The following is a 22244-nucleotide window of genomic DNA, read 5'->3' as shown; positions in this document are numbered from 1 at the left end:
GAGTTGTCACTGGTTATGTATTAAAGCCAAATTATATCAGGTCACTAGGATTAATTTCTTTTTTTTAGTTTTTCTTAAAGTTATTTACTTTAGTTTGGTAGAAGAGAAAAAATCCCACTTTGATTTATATTTTCTTTTAATTGTTCCATTAGCATTTGCACATTTTACCTCCGGAGCAGTCTACACCATTTCAGCATTTAGCAATTGCAGGAAGTTATTGCAGAATTGATTGGTTCCGTATTTTGCATGATGTAAGATAGAATCCAGCACCGGGTTTGTATCAATAGCCTACATAAGTGGCTTATCATGTCCAGTAGCATCACATCTCAGAATTTTAATAAAGGACCCTTTCAGGACTGAATTTATTTCAATTCAATTCACATTTATTTGTATAGCGCTTTTCATAATACATAGTTTCAAAGCAGCTTTACAGAAAATGCATGTCTACATTACAATTTAGTGATCTGTTATCAGAGGTGACTGTGTCCAAGTACATTCAGTACAAGCACAAAGTACCAAGTACAAATCACTGTCAGCTATCAAAGTATTAATTTGAGACAGAAACAATGAGCTCATTGTTACTATTACAAGTTGTGAACATAATGATTACAATATTTGGAAATTTAGCATTGGTGCATGTTGATTCAGAGTTTGTGTCATCTGTACTGTACTGTTCACAGGAGTGACCCAAGAGTGGTCAGGAGGACAGGGAGTGACTAAAAACGGGAAGTTCTTAGAGCACTGATGGCTCAACCCTGTAGTTCTTATGAGTAAGACTCAAAGATAATCCACAGGATTGGATGTTCCCTACTAAAAAAATAATATTTTCAAGATGTGTTTTGCAACATAAATAGTCAAACAGCTAACAATCACCTCCAGCAGGGTTTGCATTCACTATAAAAGATGGTATTGATTCAGAATCAGCCTTTTCTCTAGAAAATGTTGACATTTTATGGTTTACAAGATTTATCCACACAGTATATTTTATGCTTCTATTTTTGTCACAAGATTCACCCATTCATGATTTAAGCCGTTAAAAATGGCATGTTTTCCTGCTTTCAGGAAGTGCTGCATTGAGATCAGTTTAAGTCCGCTTCATTTATGTGAAACGCTATACAGTCTATAGTGAAACGTCATTCACGCGCATCAGAAGCTGTTCTCAGATCAGAGGGACTCTAGCGTGGGTGTCGCGCGCCTCTGTCAGGTGACTAGAATCAGCTGATTCTCTGCAGACGGAACATGGCCGACCTCTCAAAACACTGAACTGATGATGGGACGAATGACAGCGCTAAGCTGCCCTTGACTTCTCTCACTGCTGGATTTGTGAGATTTTGAGGTGAAGGAAAACACTACAGAAGATATTTTACCACAGTAACGTTACATATATAAGGTAAATCAGTACGTCAAATGACATCAGCAGAGATTCAGACTATAAGTTGCTAGCACAGCAGCTAGCCTTGCATGACAGCAGGGAGAGCAATCACATATAAATGCATAAAGCAGGAAAATAACAGATGATTACGGATCAAAAGTGCATTCAGGTGTAGCAGCTATGTACTTATATTTCTAACCGTTTAAGATTTGAGGAAGAACGAGATTATCGCTTCTGCATATGCTGATTTTTCATTGACACAGTTATAACGTTTTAACTTCTGAAAGTTTCCTCCTCAGGATTGTAATTTGAGAGATAAGTAACTATGGTTTTTACTTTACTGTATATCACTTGTTAGATAAATACAAAAATGTCTAGCTTTAAATAAATAAGCATTTATCAGCCTCTTGTGAAAAAGAAGTACACTTTAGCTTATTTTAAAAAAAGAGTACTTATTATGGAAAAAAATATACTTGAAAATAATACTTACTTAGGACACCTAATTGCATGCAATTTACAAATAAATAAAAATGTGTTTTATTTTCAATTTACCTTGAGTGCTTTTTGGCCTGCTGAAGTAATGATTAGGCCTAAGTAGCTAAATCTTTATTTGTAGTTTCATAGTTATTTCTATTGTATTTTAAATATGGTTAAAGTGTACTGCCAAATTTAATGACAAGCATTTATGGTAAACTAATATAATCTTTAATTTAACTTTTACTGAAACTTTTTTGTCATGCGTTTTAAATATATTTACAATTACACATTTGAAATGTAGTACATTTAAAATGTATGTAATGTCAAATAACACTAAAATGAATTATAATCAAGTATTTTACACAAGCTTTAATATGTTAGTTAACCCAAAGAAGTGTATGTTAGTCATCAAAAATAATTGTACTTCTTTAAAGCACGACAAAACCATTATTAAAATGAAAAAAACAAACAAAATTGTACTCTCTTTAAGAGCACTTAAGAGTTTCATTTATATATTATCTGAAAGTATGTTTTTTAAATAATATTCTTTTAAGATTTATTAGTCCACCATCATTATGTGCACTTCTTATTCACAAGGGACAGTGATGGGTCCTATATAAGTCATAATGTCCATTGCATCAGATACTGTATATTCAAGTAAAACTTGTGATCTTCTACAGATTAAACCAGCATGTCTAATTTTATGGAGAATGGCCCCAGTAATCATAATGGGGAGGCTGAGCAGGTGTGGGAGAGACCTTGGACAATGGAAGAGATGCAGAAATCCAGCACAAACTGGTCACTGGCTGCAGATTCAGGGGTATGATGTGGAATGCATTCATATTTCATATTCATATTGTTTGTGCTTGCTGCCACGTTGTATAGATGGTTTAGAGTGACTGTTTGTTTGTATCTTTGCAGTTATTTCTTTTTCTGCAAGACTTCTCTCAAAGGATGCTGTCCAAGACACATGAGATTGAGAAGCAGTTGGATGGTCTTATCCGGGACACTAAAGCCACAGACAGCCGCCTACATACAGTGTTTAATGACTTCCTCATGCTGTCCAACACACAGTTCATTGAAAATGTATGTAAATCTTTTCATGATTTTAGCTAAATGAGAATTCACTTTGTATGTGGATGCAAAGCAAAGTAGTTCAAGTTTCACTAACTGAAATATCACACTTGTCCTGAGAGAATATGTGGGAGAGTTTGTCAGCTTATGATATTTATACATTTCCAACGTTCCTCCCTTGAGACTCAAAATGGCCCAACTGTGAATTCTTTATTCAGCATTTTTTTTCTGAGCTCATGTCAGTGAGATTGTGAAATTTGATAAAGAACAATAAGAGTGTAAGCAATTTTTTTCCCTTTTTTTTTACTCAGAGGGTTTATGATGAAGAGGTGGAAGACCCTGGACCAAAGCCAGAAACCATGGAGAGACAGCCTGAACAGGTACTGTTTGGGGACGTTTATCTGGTTATTTCTGCAGTGGACCATTGCTATGATTTCATATTATGTATTATTTTGAAAATGTCTCTTGACAATGGTTTCAAGCATTCCTACCATTTCATACACATGTAAAGGAGAAGACAAGGGAACAGAAGGAAGCGGAACTTATTCCCAAAGTCCAAGAGGCCGTCAACTATGGCCTGAAAGTCCTGGAATCTGCTTTCGAACAGCTCGACATTAAAGCAGGAAACTCGGACTCTGAGGATGAGGAGGCTCTGGAAAAAGTAGAGCCCATTTTGGAAGCAAAGGTAAAGTGTTTCCTAGAGCCCTTGAGCACTTACTTGATTATTATTACACATGTAATTAGTGGTGTTTGGATTAGTGATGTTAATGTGCTAAAAAATCCCAAAGACTCACGTTGAAAGAGCAACTTCAGTCTTCACCAGTGTTAAAGTTAGCATGAAACGGAAGTTGCAATAGTCTTTTCTTCCCTATTGTGACGTATAGCTGAGTGAAACGGCTTCTCAAACAAGTAAAAATGTAGTTCAGGACTTGAATTTGTCTATCTGGAATTGATTGGATGGTTGTGGTTTGCTATTGCTGTGAGTGACATGTTGTCCCGCCCTTGCGCAAATAAACACGTCATTGGAGAAGAGATGTCGCTGCAAGAGGGAGGGGAAGTTAATTTTATTAAAGATTCCAAGGGTACATGAATAAAAAAAAAATTGTGATGTGCACTGATAAATAATTTATAATAGATAATGCAGTATTCCTTACAAAAATGTAATGGATTTTAAGGTTTTGAGCCTAAATGTATTTTATTGGTAGGACCTATATGTGGACAGGCCTTTGCCATACTTGATTGGGTCCCAAGCCTTTATGGATCAGGAGGATGTTGGCCTGGGAGATCTATCCAGTGATGGTGACATTTCCCATTCATAATCTTTAGTAGGTTTATTGTTGTTGTTGTTGTATGTTGCTTTTAACTTCTTTTGTTTGCTGTGTTTTTTTAGAAATGTCTGTCGGTAGTGACAGAGACAGTGTCATTGAGAGTGATATTGAAGAAGGTGATGAGGTGAGAGAGGATAATATATATAGTTCACATACATTTACATGAATTGCAACATTGGCATTTAATGAACATTTGGCCGAGATACGTTTTCTTTACATATTTTATTTATTGAATAAATATTCTATTTTCAAAAACATTATAACCACATTTTTTGACAACATTACATAAATAAATAAATAAATACATATATTTATATGTAATCTTCAATTTGGATTCTATTCCAAAAGCTCTCAGATGAATATTCTGACCAGGATGAGGAAGTCCATGGCAACTTCAAGAAAGTAAGACTTATTTTATATAATAAAAACAAAAATTATTTTCTACTATTCTGATGGTTTATTTACAGGTAAGGGATTTACACTATATTAGGATATAATGCATTAGGTAAAGGATATATGTGAAATATATTTATGCAGATGCTTTTACAGGAGTGGTAATTATGTTTTATAGATATGGAATGCCACATGTAAAACAACACAAGTTATAAATCAAAAACAACCCACTATTTAATTTAAGAAATACAAAAAACGATTTCATTTAAATGTGAAAGGTAAATATAAATCTTAAATCTACCATCGACCAGGACATTTCTAAATAGCATGTTCTCTAAAAGTTTTCTATTATAACATTTTTTACATTTGATAACAGCACTATTTAAAGCCTTATTTAGAAGTAAAATAAGAAGTAAAGATGTAAATGAGACAAAATTGGGCTTTTTTTTTTTCATAAAAAGCTTTATTTTACATCCAGCCCACCATCTATAGAATGCTGTAATTCTGTAATTCATCCCATAGAAACCATCCGTTGCTAGTTATGATGATGCTGATGAAGAGAATGAAGATGAAGATTCTGACATATTCGGAGGGTCTGATAAGGATGAAGATGAACTCAGAAAGGTTAGCTTTGTATTTTCTGAGCACCTCAGACATGCCAAGCAAATTAGTAAAAATGTGCAAACTAGAACTTCAATTTCCTGTGTCCCATGTCTTTCAGGACACTGGTGTACCATCCTTTGCTGATGAACTAGCAGCCAGAATCAAGGGAGAGACTCCACATAAGCCAGAAGCAGATCGCACATGTATGGTCACTTAGAACATATATAGATTTGACTGTTTTATTATTTACCACATTTCCATCTTTCCATTCAGTTTGTTTTCTTTCTCAAGTTTATTTGTGTGCATGTACTTGTCTGTTCTCAAGCATTATCATCAGGCCCATCTATCACCCAGAAGAAGAGTAAAACAAAGAAAGAGCCAAAACCTCAGGGTATGAGTGACTTCATACCATGTTTATTCATTCTGCTGTATTTTGCACCATTTAAAAGACTGGGGTCGGTCGCATATTTCTTATGCTTACCAAAGCTGATTTTATTTTTTACAATTTAAAATAGTTTTTCCTTAATGATCTTAATGACCCCAAACTTTTGTACGGTAGTGTACAATATATACACTTATGAATCATCAAATTATATTTGTATTGTTTTATTCAAAACGACTACACTGTTACACATTTTTGGGATGTTTCTGGCATAATATACCATAGTTTCTTTGAGAAACGGTAGAATTCTGTAGGGTATGTCTAGTAAAATAATGGTATATATTTTATGCATATGTAATTACAGTGGAAGATGATCAGGATGAGATGTTCAAACCACCAAAAATGGAAGATGAGGAATATTCTCCATTCGGTGGGAAGGGTGGTCTCTTTAGTGGAGGCAAAGGCCTGTTTGATGATGACGATGAGGTTGGTTAGAGCAATATTAATGTAGTCAACATACAAAATCATACAAATGCAACTAGAAGACATGGTTGCAATCTTTGAAAAAGTAATTTCATATGCTTTGTTCCTTAGGGAGATCTGTTTTCTGATGCACCCAAAAACGAGCCGTTGGAAAAGGAAAAGACCGTGATCCAGGCAACAGGTGAGACTTACTAATTGTCACTCCTTTGGACTCTTATGCTGTCTTTTATTCAAAGTCAAATGTTGGATAGTCCTACTTGATCTCTCAGACTTATGACCATATAGTATTTTTTTTGTTTGTCTGATGATATTTAAAGAAACAGAATAGCAGTACTAGCATTACATTTTGAAGTTGGCATGAAATGAAAATTCATTCTGTTTTCTAAATGCATGTTATTGAGATCAATTTGTCCATGCATGTTTTATTTCTTAAAAAACAACAACAGTTTTGACCTTGTAATTTTTAATTCAAATATCATAACTCACGACACATGCCATACCCTTTTTTTTTTTTTGACTTTTTTTTTTTTTTTTGACTATTTTTGTATAATTATCCGTTGTTCTTGCCAACTGATTTCCTGCTTTCACTCCGCAATCTCTTTCTTCTCACAAAAAATTAATTAAATAAATTTTTTTTAAATTAATTTCTATTTATTAATGTATTTTGTAAATAGTCATTTAACACGCTTTGTGTAAGGATCTTGTTTTTCTATAATGACTGGCTGACTGTGTGTTATCTTTTTCTCACAACCTGTCTTGTGTACCTTCTGAAACCCACTGTGTTGACAACTCATTTACCTAATAGTAATCTTATATTTTTCATTTGCTTTTTTACAGAGCCCATTAAAACTAAGAAAATCCCTACTGGCGCTGTCTCCATCTTTCCTGGTAAGCATTAACTACATTCAATTTGCATACTCGCACATTGTTTTGCATAAAAGTTTGCTGTAGCTACTAATGAGTACGATATTTTCATGCCCCTCTCACCCACAGAAAACAAACTGTTTGGCTCAACAAATGATTCAGAGTCACTAGAGAGCAAACACAGTCAGAGTCCAGTGAAGCCCAAAGTGCAGGCAGCTCCAAAACGTGCCTCAGTTGGGGGTGGGCTCTTTGATGATGATGATAATGGTGGTGATGACGATGATGATGACTTCTTCAGTGGAAAGACACATAACAAATCTACCCCTGGTAAACCTCTCACATTTGCCCTTCAGTATGTAAAATGACTGTTGTTTTGGGGGATTTTTAAATGCGTATCTTTGTGATTAGGACTCGAGAAGAAAATGCCAAAGAAAACAGTAGACTTGTTTGGGGAAGCTGATGAGGAGGAGGATGATGAAGATGGAGCTATATACACTGAGAAAGCCAGTGCAGCTCCTCCCCTGCAGGAAAAAAGAGTCGAGGGGGAGGAGGAGACCCGTCCTCCAGAGAAAAAGGTCTGCTTGTCAATCATTATTTTATTCTGGTTGTTGTTACTGCTTCTATGCTGATTGTGCTTGCTTGCAGCCTCCTGCTGGAGCCATTTCAATGTTTGGGCCCGGCACTAAAAACATACTGGAGGGTCTGAAGAAACGCCGGCCTTCCACCAGTGAAGAGTCCTCCAAATCTGAAGAGGTAGAAAACTCTTTCTCTCTTAGAGTTCACACTTGTAGTTTGGTTCTTTTTGGTCCGGATCAAAAAATAAATTGGTACATTGAGTCCTGGTTCGCTTTGCATTCACACTGTCATTTTTAACACCTGACCTAAAGATGTATATAAAAACATACATTTTGTGACGCAACTTATCGAACATCCAAAACAATGCGCTTATCGTGTACTAGGGATGCTCCGATCTCCGGCCGATAGGTTCGATTTATTTCCGATATATATATATTTCTCAGGTCTGTGAGGTAGCTTATACACTGAGTTTCGGTTCATTTATGAGACGAGCTCCAGTTCACGCGCCGGCGCCTCCATGTCCTGATTATATTGTCTGCTATATTTGCTTCTTATTTATTAAATCCAAGCAATTGGTTGATGAAACATTGATTTAAATTAAGATACAATTTATACAAAATGAAATTCACTTTAAAGAATGGCTTTCTAAAAATCAAAACTTAATTAAGTTGCCAAAATCATGTCTGACCAGAGGTGTCAAGTAACGAAGTACAAATACTTCGTTACATTACTTAAGTAGAAATTTTGGGTATCTATACTTTACTGGAGTAATTATTTTTCAGACGACTTTTTACTTCTACTCCTTACATTTTCAGGCAATTATCTGTACTTTCTACTCCTTACATTTTAAAAATAGCCTTGTTACTCCTAGTTCATTTCGGCTTGTTTTCATTCCATCTTGTCGTCGTTAAAAAAAAAAAAAATTTGGCCAATTACACAAACGGTTAATAGATCTGAGTCCCGCCTCCTGAACACACATCGCTAAACTGATTGGCTTTGTGTTTTCTTTCTAACTTGTGAGAGGCTGTAGTCACATTTGGTTGTGCGAAGCGCCAAAACTCCTCCGAGTTCTAAGGAAACCTAGATGCGGTAAGCGAGGGAGAAATCAACAGTTCTGTGCTCAAGAATACGGTGCAAATCGCGTCAAATATTGATTTGGGGACAGACGTTTTTACAATATAATGACAATCGTAACATAACACTAACATAATCGTTAGTGTGTGTGTGTGAGCGAGTGAGCGAGAGAGAGAGTGTGAGTGTTGTGTGTGTGTGTGTGTGTGTGTGTGTGTGAGCGTGAGCGAGAGAGAGAGAGAGAGAGAGAGAGAGAGAGAGAGAGAGAGAGAGAGAGAGAGAGAGTGTGTGTGTGTGTGTGTGTGTGTGTGTGTGTGTGTGTGTGTGTGTGTGCAACTCTACATTATAGGGTCAAAATATCCCCACAAAGATGTCGATATTCGAAATCCTTGTCCTTTTTTTTTCTTTCTTTTTTTTCAGAAAACAGCTTATAAATCAGACTTTTGTTTTTTGAAAATGTAAAAATGCAGACAGTTTTCTGTAATAGGTAAGGTTAGTCTATAGGGGGGTAGAATACACAGTTTGTTTGTACAGTATAAAAATCATTCTATGGAAAGTCCCCATAAAACATGAAAAAATAACATTGCTTGGTCTGTTGAAGGCTGGTCTTGTTGAAATGAGAGGCCTGTTGATCAAATCATCCCAGTCTCATCAGCTGGACTGAAAGAAGTTTCAGTGCTCTTAGGAAACTGAAAACATGGCTCAGAGGTCACAAGTGACACTTGACAGTATTGCTGTGTGTCGTGTCCAACAGGACAAACTGGACAGTATTGATGTGAAACATATGCCAACAGTTCATTTCTGTTAAATGATTAGTTCACTTAGTTAAAAATGAAAATTCTGTCATCATTTACTCACTCTCGAGTTGTTTCAAACCAGTTTCTTTCTTCTGCTGAACACATAAGAAGATATTTTGAAGAATGTCGATAACCAGACAGTTGATGGTAGCCATTGACTTCCATAGTATTTTTTTTTCCTACTATGGAAGTCAATGGGGTCCATCCACTGTCTGGTTATCGACATTCTTCAAAATATATTCTTTTGTGTTCATCAGAAGAAAGAAATTCATACAGGATTGAAACAGTTTGAGGGTGAGTAAATGATTTTCAGTTTTGGGTGAACTATATCCCTTTAATGAAAGATGCAGACATCTGTTTGGCTTCTTCAAAAAGCAAGGAACAAGGCAGTATTGCACTATTGCATTGCACTATGAGCGGAGTAAAGTTAAGTCTCTGTTAAACTGCCACCATGTCTTTATTAGTTATTTGTAACATTACAGAATTAATTAATTTACGTATTGTTAAGGTCAATATAGACTAAAAACCTTAATACATTATCCTATTAGTTTCCTGATTCCTCCGCTTATTTAGAAAATTATTTTTCTATGGGCATACATATGGCTGAAACAGGTAGCCTAGTGCATCATCCCAAATTTTTCAACATCAACATTTTAATATAATTATAGTCAAATATGGCCTTTAGAGAAATGTGTTTTTTTGAGGAGGGGGGTAGTGCACTATATAGGCCCCAGTGGCGCGGCCTAAGCTTTTGTCCTTAATGGCATTTTTTGTCCTTAATGGCATTTTTTTCCTTACATTACTTTTACTTTTATACTTTAAGTAGTTTTGAAACCAGAACTTTTATACTTTTACTTGAGTAAAAAGCTTGAGTTGATACTTCAACTTCTACAGAAGTCTTTTTAAACCCTAGTATCTATACTTCTACTTGAGTAATGAATGTGAATACTTTTGACACCTCTGTGTCTGACCCACTCCAAATGATGTATTGGGCATCTTATGATCCTATATTACCCATCTCATGCGGTTCCCTTTTCATATAATCAACATAGATGAAATAAAATAAAAACATTATATTATTTAAACATAAATATAAAAGTTTTTAAAGTTATATTTAAGCGTCACACACACCGCTCCACTTTTCTCACATGTGTGTGGCCTATACATGCATGTGTGCGTGCATATGGGGGAGGGGTGTGATTTTCGAATAATAATCGAAGTGATCTTCGAATATTATTTTTGCTTGAAATACGCATCCCTACTAATGAGTTGCATCAAACTACTCCAATTTGTTCTTTTAGGAGTTTAAATGTTGTTGATATTTTTAAATATATATTTTTTTATTATTAATTTTGTCCTGCTCAGACTTGTATTGGACAATGTTTAAATAAACCTTGTGGGCTGCATCAGACTGCTCCATTTTCTCCATTTTGTTTGTATTTATCTTTGTCTTGTATTAAGTATATTAAGCATCGGAATCACCATGACAAGAAATCGGTACTCTGCATCGGCTGCAAAAATCCTGATCGGAGCATCCCTAGCGTGTACATATCTTGGTATTTTAAACAGCTGAGAACTCACAAAGAGCTCAGAAAATGTGTAAAGCAGTCAAAACAGTGGCAGGAAGTCCTCTGTTGCACACAAACGAAGATCTGCTGCAAGGAGGCAGCGTTTCCAAACCTACCACGTGTGAACACTCCCTTACTCTCTCGTTGTATTATCTCGTTTTTAACATTTAACAATTATTAATATTATTTTTTTTTTTCAGAGTGGACCTTCACCTGAAGCTGTCAAATCTTCACCTATTCTGGGAGCATCGGAGAAAGCACTTAGCAAGAGTCTGTTCTCAGACGAAGAAGACTCACAAGTACAGCACTTTTCTATAGTCATCATACAGAGTCTATTTGCAGTTTTCTGATGTATTACAATTAGTGCTGGGTCATATTTAATATTAATATTAATATTGCAGTTATTTTGTATTACTTTATTGCTATATTATAGGATATTAGTAAATCTTAAGGCCCTGATATGGTTCGAAATCAAAGAACGAACTGGTGTGACAAAATTTCGGGGAAAAAAGGGCCTGTTTATACCTGTGTTTACTCTGATCGGATAGTCATCTGATCGTGAAAAGACCAGGTTTAAATGCCCTCCGAAATGCTTTCGAGTCGGATTTAAATCTAACCGCTCAAACCACTTTACCACTGAAACCGAACAAGTGTAAATGCATCTGTTTGTTGAAGCGACATATGAACATTTTATTCCCAAAATAGTAAAAAAAAATCTTATAGACTTCCGGCTCCATATGACAGCGCTACTGCAATTCGTTTCACCACTGATATGGACCACAGCAGATGAGTATCTCTTCAGCAAGCCAAAACTGACACAAATGAAACTGAAACATCCTGAAGCTCAACACAATCATATTCATTAAAAGTAATGAGACTAAATTATCTTTCTCTCGTATTGCCATCTTTGATTTAGATATCTTGTTGTTGATGTGAACTGATGTTAAACTTGCATATTACGCGGGAATTGAAGATTGGATTTATATTTGTTTTGCGGAGACACATTTATGTGGCTAATTGTAAATGGAACAATTTGAACAAATCTGATAGCTTTCCGATCAGTAAAACGCATGAAGTGACCAGGTGTAAACAGGCCCTAAAACAGCTTGCCAAAGGTGTTTGTCTGGTAAACACCTACTGACTACCATTGGTCCGTGGCGATTACATAATAGGTAGGTGTGGTTCTCGGGCTCCGCCTTCTTTGACGTAGAACTCTTCTCCGGTTAATTTCTTCTGTTCAGTCCGTTGAGGTCAAACACGAGTAAAACATAAACACACTAAAGAGCTACTTTATAATATAAATTTAAGTTGTATTTAATTAATAGACCAACTGACACCTGTTTTTCATGTTTAGTCCTGAAACATTGCTTGCTTTAAAGCAATCTATTGTAAAGTGCTCTATAAGTAAACGCGACTTGACTGGAGTGTCAAATTGTAGAACCGGTGTAAACAAATCCACATCGCTATGATCAGATGCTTTCTTAACTGCTGTTTTCTCACCCGTAGACATTTTATTTTGTTATTGAGAGGAAGGTGCAGCACATATTTACATATTATTAATCTAAACGCCATTCCCAAAAGCAAAAAAAAAGAGCCATTTTCTTTTTTCAATTAGTGGTGTATGAAGCACTGCTCACACAGAAGTCACTTTTAAACCAAGCAGCTTTCTGTTGGTCCAACGTGGTCGCCTGTCCAACGTGGTGTACCCTATGCGAAATCTGTATAGGAAATTGTTTCGCTCTCGTGTAAAATGTATTTGATTGAATGATTGGATTTTCGCCAAACACGGTAAATGTGATGTTCAAATCAGTGTTGATTTAAGTGAATCAATGCGTTTAATAAAAATTATTAATACAATTGATGACGGATGTTTTAGGGTACTAATGTGAGATAAACCTTGAGATTTATACCTTTTAAAAATATTTGTTTTCGTTTTATCACCCAGCCTTAATTACAAACTGACTCCTGATAGTTGTCACTGATGTATTTGCTGGTCTGTTTTTTATTTATTTTTTAGATATTCCCAAGTGAGACTACAAGTAAATCAAAGCCTACAACTCAGAACAAGCCCAGTAAAGCTCCGCTCTCATTATTTGATGATGAAGAAGAGGAGGTGATGTTAAGCAAGTTTAGTTTAAGTGATAGATTGTAGGGAAATCTGTATATATTTTAAGTCTGTTTTGATCTTTTAGGACCTTTTTTCATCAACACCAAAGTCCAAGTCAGTTCAGGTAAAAAAAACATCTCTACCAACCAAGAAACCTCTATCCAGTTCACTCTTCAGCGATGATGAGGTAATAGTGAGTTTTAACACCAGTAAAACAATTACAAAAGAGTCAGTACAATTATAAAATACAGTAAATGTTGAAAACGCCATCAGAAAAAAATGATACAAAGTTGTCATTTTTATTTGTTCATTCTGTTTTATCTTGTCAGTTTTTCTTATGATGCATGCAGATATCACATGACATAGCACAATATTTGCTTTATTTTTTGTAAAATTTGCAAGGCAAAATATTTGCAATATTTGTCTATGTCAGGATCATTGGATGAGCTCCAAGCCCAGCAAAGAAAGCCCAGATGTAAAGCCCAGTGGAATGAAGTCAAGCGTTAGCGCCCCCTCCAGGCTACCCAGTGTCAAAGCACAAAAAGATGGCCTATTTGGTGGTGATGATGATGATCTGTTTGCAGCCACTAATGAGTCGAGGTTTGTGGAGCAGTGAACATACTAAAGTAGTAAGAGAAACACTAAATCATTATGCTGTAAAGTATTTTTTGTCCTTGCAGTATCAAGCCATCTCAGAGAATCTCTCTCCTGTTCGAGGATGAAGGTGATGATGAGGACAAAGAACCTCTTTTTGGCTTCAAAACACCTGCAAAGAAAACTCCTTCTGAACCGAAGGTAAGTTGCCTTAAGTGTCCAAATACTTTTGGAGCTACCATTTGTGCTTTTTTTGGAAAGAAGTCTCTTATACTCACCAAGGCTGTATTTATTCGATCAAAAATCCTGTAAAAACAGTAATATTGTGAAATATTTTTACAGTTTAAAATAACTGTTTTGTATTTAAATATATTTTAATGTTCAATATTTAATATTAACATATATGAAACCATTAATATTATTATCAATATTGAAAACAGTTGTGCTGCTTAAATAGGCTATATCTAGAATTCAGAAACCCTTGTTTTTAGCGACACTGGTGGCCGTTAAATGAACTGCAGTCTGCAGCCAGCAACTTGTTGCTTATCCTCGCACTCATGCACACGTAACATACATGAGACTGAATGTGATTCAAGGCCGTGATATACTCACGGTGAGATTCTTTTTCGTCCTTAGAAGTAAAAAGAAGTTTGAAACATTTGCAACAATATTCTGTTAACGAACATCCCGAGAGACATTTAGATGAATATGTTAATATGTGCTGCGCTCTTTCCACTCAATAACAAAAGCAGTTTAGAAAGCATTTAAGAAAGCATCTGATTATAATGATGTGGATATGTTTGCACCAGCTTTACAATTCAACGGCATCATGTCGACAGATGAGATAATTAAAATTACACTATTATGATGTTTGATTATAAAGTATATTTGAGACTATAGATCTGGCTCTGTGACACTATAGTTTGAATAAATCTCCTTTTTTTTGCATGACACATTGACATTACATTACAGAATGGCTGAACATTGTATAAGCATTAATTGTATGTGTCAGTGCCATTGAATGGAAAAGAGTTTTTCGGAAGTGCATGTAAACTTCACATCCTTTTGATTTTTCCGGCGAAACCGGCCCGAAAAATCAGTCTACAGGCTTTCATAGACAACCAAGGTCATCGGGGAAGGTCTAATTTTTTAAGTTTCATTACAAGCTTGTTCACAGATTCGCAAAAAAAAAGCAAATAATAAATGAAAATTCTTACATGTAGCCCCTTTAATATTTTTGTGGAAACCATGGTGCGTTTTGTTTGGTCAGGATCAGTGATGGGAATAACGGCGTTATAAATAAACGGCGTTACTAACGGCGTTATTTTTTTCAGTAACGAGTAATCTAACTAATTACTGCTTCCTCCATTACAACGCCGTTACCGTTACTGTCAATAAAAATGCGGCGTTACTTTAATTGAGCTCACTGAAGCGGTTTTCAGCCGAGTAGGCTCTCTCTCAGCCATAGGAGCTGCAAAGTTTTTTCTCTGGTGTGTGAGTGTTTATGAGGCGCGGGACTCGACAAAAACGAGGCGAATGCCGCGAGCATGCACGAGAGAGACCGAGTGTGTCCGAGAACGCGCTCGACAGTGCGCGACAGAGACCGAATGTGTCCGAGCATAAATACTTTATTTATAAATAAATTACACATATCAGCATTTGAATAATCTCTGTAGCATATTGGTATCATATGCAATGTTTTAATTAGTTTATATAACATAAACTCCAAAATAACCTGCAGGGAACGTTCAAACATATTTGTTTGACGGTTGTGAGCACGTGCGGCAAACACGACCAGAATTTGGCTAAAATAACCTCTGATGATGACGTTCTCTGTAGGTTATAAAAATAAACCCCCAAAAGATTATATTGTATTATTATCATTTATGTTGATACATTGTTCAGTATTATATTGAAAGCACTTTTTGTTAAACTTACTATTGTGAGGAAGAAAATACTTCAAGTAGGCTATACAGAATGTCTACCAGTTGTAAAGGTGTGTGAGTTTTATCATTTTAATTATATGCACTAGTGTATGTGTATGTATATTTTTATTAGGCTACTATTTATTTATTTTTGGTACATTTCTTAAGAAGCATAATTTATTTTTAGACTTATTTGTTGGCCAGTTGTGGTCTGTGCAATAAATATTAAAAGTTCTAAACCATCTATTGTTTTATTGTTGCACTATAGTAATGATAATATTTTAATATTTAAGTTAATAGGTGTCTCTCACATTGTCCCACAGCAACATTAAAATAGTGTAGATTAGTGTACAATGTTTTATAATAATAAGATGTTCTATTTAGTGTCAATTTCATTCATTTAACATTTCATATTGGGGGTATCCAAGAAATTTCTTATATTTAAACTTTTTTTTTTTTTTTTTTAAGTAACGCAATAGTTACTTTCCCTGGTAATTAGTTACTTTTGTAATGATGTAATTCAGTTACTAACGCAGTTACTTTTGGTGAGAAGTAACTAGTAACTATAACTAATTACTTTTTTTAAGTAACTTGCCCAACACTGGTCAGGATTTTGATGAATAGAAGTTTCAAAAGAACAGCATTTATTTGAAATAAAAATCTTTATGACCATAAAAATGTCTGTCACTCAGTTTAATGCATCCTTGCTGAATAAAAGGATTGATTTCCTTTCAAATAAAATATTTTATTTGCCTTGTCATTAGTTAGTAGCTGAGAATTGCTCTGTGTTCCAGGCTTCTGGTGTTCCCTCTCTGTTTGAATCTACGGAGGAAATTGTGCCCAATGTAGCTAAAGACAAGATAGCAGAGGAGAAGTCGTCTGTGGAGAAGAAGCCTGTGGAATCTGTTCTGTCCTCTGACGACAGCACTGAGATTAAGAAGAAGCCGGTTGGAGCAGTAAGCCTTTTTGGTGGGATCGATGTATTAGGAGACAAGCAAGATGCAAGTAAAGTGAGTAAAATGTTTGCAAAATAATTCCGTTTTTTTTTTTTTTTACAATTAACAAAATAAAAATGAATAGCATAAAATAATAAATAATATATTTACACCTATTATGCTCACAAAAAAGGGTCATAGAACTGAAGATTTGTCTCTTCCACAGAAACGGACTAAGAATCAAGAGGATATTGCTGATGTCGACGAGCTGCAAAAGGAGGGTCCACCGCCCATGGAGAGTAAGGGGACCAAGGCCAAGAAAACAGCACTGAGTCTTTTTGATGATGATGATGACGATGAAGATGAAGATATGAACGCTGATGAAATAGTTCCTGCCCCTAAAACATACAAATCAACAGAAAAGAACGCACTAAAGGTTAGCTGCTTTAGATTCAGCGCTGTGAGGTGTGAATTTGAATGGAACTTTAAATAGGTAATTTAACGTTATTTAATTGATTTCGCTTGTGATCTCAGGATCATGGGCCCCACATGAAGAGCACAGGTGTGTTCCAAGATGAGGAACTCCTTTTCAGTCACACGCAACAGAGAGACAACGACCCTGATGTAGATCTCTTTGCCACGTCTCCTAAACCAGCTGTAAGCTTTTAGACTTTCCATAGACTTTGCCACTTTACGGTGAGACGGTGGTTTCTTACTGATGGAGGTATTTTCATTTTACAGGAGTCATCTCAGAGCTCTGTGAAACCAGCTGACCCCATACTGTTTGGGGATGAGGATGAGGATGACCTCTTCGCTTCAGCAAAGCCTAAAGCTCCACCGGTACTGTTTTTCCCTAACTTGTACATTAAACCCTCTGGTGCTCATAGTGAGGCAGTCAAAATTGTTAATTTTTATTAATTTTTTTTTTTTATGTACTATATTTTAATTTGATAATTATTTTATTTAATATTTTGTATTTTTAGGGGATTTTATGGTACTAAATTATATTTATGCAGTAGTTTGAATCCATTTATTACCTGTTAACCACTTTGAGCATAGACATGAAACTTAATCTGTCATAAATCTTGAACGCTTTGCAGCACAAACTTAAGTTCTGTCTTTTTTAAAAGAAGATACTTGTCAGATTATTGCTGAACTTAAAAAAAAGTTATAGAAGTTTGTTTATTATTGTTATTGCACAAAAAAATACTATTTTACATTTTTACATGAAATATATACTGTATGTTCTAAAACATGTTTTACAAGTGGTGTTAAAAATTTGACGTTGATATCACAAAAAATGAGCGTTCAGAAAGATTTTTTGGTGGGCGCAGTATACCAAACTTTCTACTAGATGTTTCTACTTGTTTCCCATTTATTTCCAATGCGGCCATTTTTGATCAGTGTGACTATATTTTTCAGGACCATTTAAGCTTTTCGAATCATGTCCATGATTTTTTTTTTTTTTTTTTTGTACCATTCCGATGAAGGAAAGAAAAAAAACCATAATGTTTTTCAGTCATAAATGACAGAAAAGCACGAGAGGGTTAATGTTTTTTTTTTTATGTAAATAGTAATACTTTATAAATGCTTCTACAATATTATCCACATACAGAAAGTACCAGAGAAGCCCAGCAAGCCTAAAACGAATGAAATGGACAAATCAACTCTGACATCAAGCAAGGTATGCAGAGAAATAAATCTGCTTTGATGTTTTTTTAATTCATCTTTATTCAGCAACAGAACATTTATGCGAAAACCATTCTTTTTATATGTAGCGATTAGAAATGTAATATATTGTAAATATTAAATAATTATTTTTATTTTATTTTGATGCATTTACATTTTTATTAATGATTTATATATTATTATATTTAGAATTAATTACGTCTGGAGTAATAGAATACTTTTTATTTTATTTTATACATTTACCACATATAAAACATATTTTGGAAGACTTCCAGAACCTATAAAAGTGGTTTTTGGTTTTTATTGGTTGACATAAATGTAATTGATATTATTTAATTGCACAGGACCCTACAAGCCCTCTAAAATCTAAAAAAGCTTCCTCAAGGATTGGAGAACTTCAAGTAACGTTTTTGAAAAATAAAATCTCTATACTTTTTATGCTCCATTTCTCTCATTGTTAAAACAGTGTTTTTTGTATTTCTATATTCTGTGTTTTTTACTTGACATCCTGGCATGATCTTTCTTAGAAGTCTAAGAAAAGCAAAAATCTTGCTTTTCATTGGGCTGTTTCACGACTCACCTATGCCTTTATCTGTTTAAAATCTATATTTCTGCACACCATATATTTTTGCCTGTTAACATTTTCACTTATTCTGGTATACCAGAACATTTGTAGCTTTGCCATAATATTGTTTCGCTCTATGCCAATGCTGTACATCATTACTGCACCAATAGGAAAACTAGATGCAGCACTCTGTCAATGTGCTGTTTACAGTATTTGCAAGGCAGCAGTATATTGATACTTTCCTTGTTACCAACATTGATGACATAGTCCTAATATCTGCGTTCTGAATTGTATTTCTTTCTTGCAACAATTTAAAGCCATGTTGACTTATTTACACAGACCTAAAATGTGGATTTTTTAACACTATTCTGTTGCTGCCTTGCAAGCACTTCTATGTGCTTCAGGAAATGCAAATCTAGTGTACTTCTAAAATAGTACAGACCAGTTCCTCTCTGATCTTGGCATGTGAGCGAAGGGCACTGTGTGTATTCATTAGGTTTGTCACAGATTTAAAAAACATGCTTTGTTTCTTTCAGGCTAGCTTAGCTGTCAACCCTGCCAGCCTTCTGCCAGGCGCGGTGCCACGGATTCCAGGAGCTGTCAGCGTAATCCCTGGCCTGGCACCAGCTTCCCTCCCTGCAGCTGCCAGGCCGCTGCCAGCTACCGATACTATCCCTGATCATCAGACCTCCAGTGAGGGAGGTGTGAGCTTTGACTCGCCTGCTCAGGTCAGCACGCTACAGAATGCTAACAAGGTGGGTAAGACTGCAAGGATGTATGTTTCACACTTTGAAAGGTGGCATGAAAAATTGGTTGTGTGTGTAGGGTTGCACAATTGGCTCGATACCACAATTTTGCCGTTGGTACGATACCATGTAATACCTTGGTATCGATACTAAATTGATACAATAGGGGACGAATAATGATCTCTAGTTTTCACAGGCCACATTTCCACTGTTTTTGCCAATTTAATATAACTAAAAATAATACAAATTATTATGGTTTTATTGTGATTGTTTTTCAAAATAAAAATATTAAACTAAATAATAAATATATTATAATAACAATATTGTACTGTCAAATATTTTTATTTTTATTTTGTATCATTTATTTATTCATTTATTTATAATTAAATTATTTTACTGTAAAATTACAATGCTAATATTTATGTTAATTTTTCAAACAGTAACCCATTGAGCTTTGAATTTTGGCGAGTTGCTGGCAAATAGAAATATGCTCTGCTGGTTTCAGAGTGAAGCTTGGTACTGTGTGTTTATTTACACTGATGTAGCTCATGATATCAGGTGTGTAAATTCCGCAATGATGGAATTTTGAAATTAATTAGCCTGCGCGATTTGACATTTGCTTTAATCCATATCGCGATATCGATTTTATTTCAATTTTGTGCAGCCCTAGTTGTGTGCCATTGTGATGAAAACTGCTGTTTTTGGTAGTGTCCAATCAGTGGCTTTTTTTCTAATGCAGGGTCGTGCTAAAGGCGCAGTGCGACGGCGGCCGCAGACAAGGGCAGCAAGACTTCTTTCAGCGCAGTACTCTGAGGAAGCTGTTGGAGAGAGCACCTCTTCACAAGCTAATGAACCAGTTATGGCTGCTTCACTCCCTACCTTTAACCCCGTTTCTGTGCGACCCACAGCGCTCACTTTACCCGTCAGCACCCCCGCTGCAGCCAAGAGCCCAGATGAAGCAGTCAGGCCAAAGAGATTTCTCGATTCTGCAGACGATCTGTTTGAATCGGATGATCTCTTTGCCACAAAGCCTGTTCCCTCCTCTAAACACAAAGAAAAGACCCCTGAGGAGGGCCAAAAGAAAGCCCCTAAGACGGAGGCCGTCATAACCTCAAAGAAAGACCAGGCCTCGTCTATTTTTGACAGCCACGAGGATGATCTTTTTGCCACAGTGAAACCGAAGCCTGCCCAGAAAACCAAACAGATGTCCTTCCTAGATGATGATGATGATATTTTTAGAGCAGGAAAGGGTAAAATTACAGATAGTAAAAACTCCAAAACAGAGGCCAGTCCTGCAAAACCAGACATTTTCCAGGTAAATATCATACAGTCTTTAGTTTGGTATAAAACAATTTTGGAAGTGGTATGACTGATTTATGCTTCTCTATTGACCTTAAATGTTTACAGGATGAAGTGAAAGAACCCCTCAAGGCCCAGAAGAAGCCTAAGGAAGTGTCTTTGGATGCAAGTTTGTTTGATGACAATGTTGATATTTTTGCTGACTTGACTGGCGCCACAAAGCCAAAGGAGAAGAAAGCAAAGAAGAAAGTGGAGGCAAAATCTATATTCGATGATGACATGGGTTAGTTATCTCTGCTAAACACACTTCACTATGATTCTTACCAGGGGCCTCATGTATGAAACTTTGCATAGATTTTATCCTAAATGTTTTCAGATTTGTAAAACCGTACATCCCAGCATCCCAGAACCTGAGAAAAATTACCCAGTCAGCAAGCATTTCTCCTCCCCAAAATATTAATATATGGAGCTTACAATGCATAACATCATCTGAATATCATTTCCACATGCATATTCCCATCCATTTGATAGTACTGTGTTTGATGAAAAATAAAGTAAAAATATTAATATTGTGAAATATTATTACTTCTAGTTCTTTCACAAACTTTTGACGGCCAGTGAATCATGATTTCATATATCAGACCCATGTCATTTTAATTTGATAAACATTGGTTTTGAAGGTAAATATGGCCAACTTTAAATAATAAGACACTCTTAAAAATGCTAACTGGTATCTGCTTCCTGCTCTCATCTCACAGATGATATCTTCTCGACTGGGACTGCGAAACCAACGGTAAAGCCGTCCTCCAAGTCTAAGAAGAGCCAGCCCGCCGAGGATCCCGTCGCAACTGTGGAAACGGGCCACAATATTTTTGACGATCCCCTGAATGCGTTTGGGGGAAACTGAGCCTCCTTCATAACCGCTGTTTGTTTAACTCTGTAGCGAAGTTCATGGCCTAAATGAAGGTAGATGTAATCTAACACTGTTGTTAATAATGTAAACTCTAATGGGTAACTTTTACAAAAAAAAAAATATACAGGAAAAAAAGAAGATTGTAAGTGTTTTTACCTCTAATGCCATCTGTGAAGTCATCTGATTGGTAAATGATGTAGCGGTCATCAATTGGCATTGACATCTACAACGGTTAATGTGTCTTTTATTAGCACTTTAAACATGAGAATTGTCTGGTGATGTGTAAAAGACATTCCTCTTATATTGTCAACTGTATGGTTAAATTCTCAAATGTGGTGCCATAACTCCAAGCCTATGCGCCAACATAAGTGCTTTTGTTGTTGATGGTTTTTATAACTTGAGCTAAAGTTTTCTTGTGTTGCATGTGAAATGATTTTTGGAAACTAAAGAAAATATATTTTATGAAACGTACTCTTGAGTGTG

At 35.6% G+C, this 22244-nt stretch overlaps 1 protein-coding gene across 3 annotated transcripts; it reads left to right on the top strand.

The window, feature by feature from the left end:
• The first annotated feature begins 1190 nt into the window (after nt 1-1190).
• On the top strand, nt 1191-22232 carry washc2c (WASH complex subunit 2C). Of its 3 annotated transcripts, none has more exons than XM_082153976.1 (32): nt 1191-1336; nt 2530-2669; nt 2771-2935; nt 3235-3303; nt 3435-3608; nt 4129-4222; nt 4314-4375; nt 4600-4653; nt 5167-5268; nt 5366-5450; nt 5573-5638; nt 5994-6115; nt 6224-6293; nt 6950-7000; nt 7106-7303; nt 7385-7551; nt 7622-7729; nt 11189-11287; nt 13006-13101; nt 13181-13282; nt 13529-13695; nt 13776-13890; nt 16409-16624; nt 16776-16985; nt 17084-17206; nt 17291-17389; nt 18165-18233; nt 18583-18639; nt 19340-19558; nt 20289-20864; nt 20957-21131; nt 21607-22232. In XM_082153976.1, exons 2-32 carry the CDS (start codon nt 2541-2543, stop codon nt 21753-21755), a joined length of 4188 nt encoding a protein of 1395 aa, XP_082010102.1. In that variant the 5' UTR covers nt 1191-1336; nt 2530-2540; the 3' UTR covers nt 21756-22232. The 3 variants fall into 3 exon arrangements, with proteins under 3 accessions (XP_082010102.1, XP_082010101.1, XP_082010103.1); XM_082153975.1 differs by having other exon boundaries at nt 1221-1390; XM_082153977.1 differs by lacking the exon at nt 18583-18639 and having other exon boundaries at nt 1221-1390.
• Nucleotides 22233-22244: the final 12 nt, after the last annotated feature.

This window comes from Leuciscus leuciscus, assembly GCF_965113295.1.
Source record: "Leuciscus leuciscus genome assembly, chromosome: 22".
NCBI classification, from domain to species: Eukaryota; Metazoa; Chordata; class Actinopteri; order Cypriniformes; family Leuciscidae; genus Leuciscus; species Leuciscus leuciscus.
Note: the sequence above shows the minus strand (reverse complement) of the source record. Positions and strands in the feature narration are given on the sequence as shown.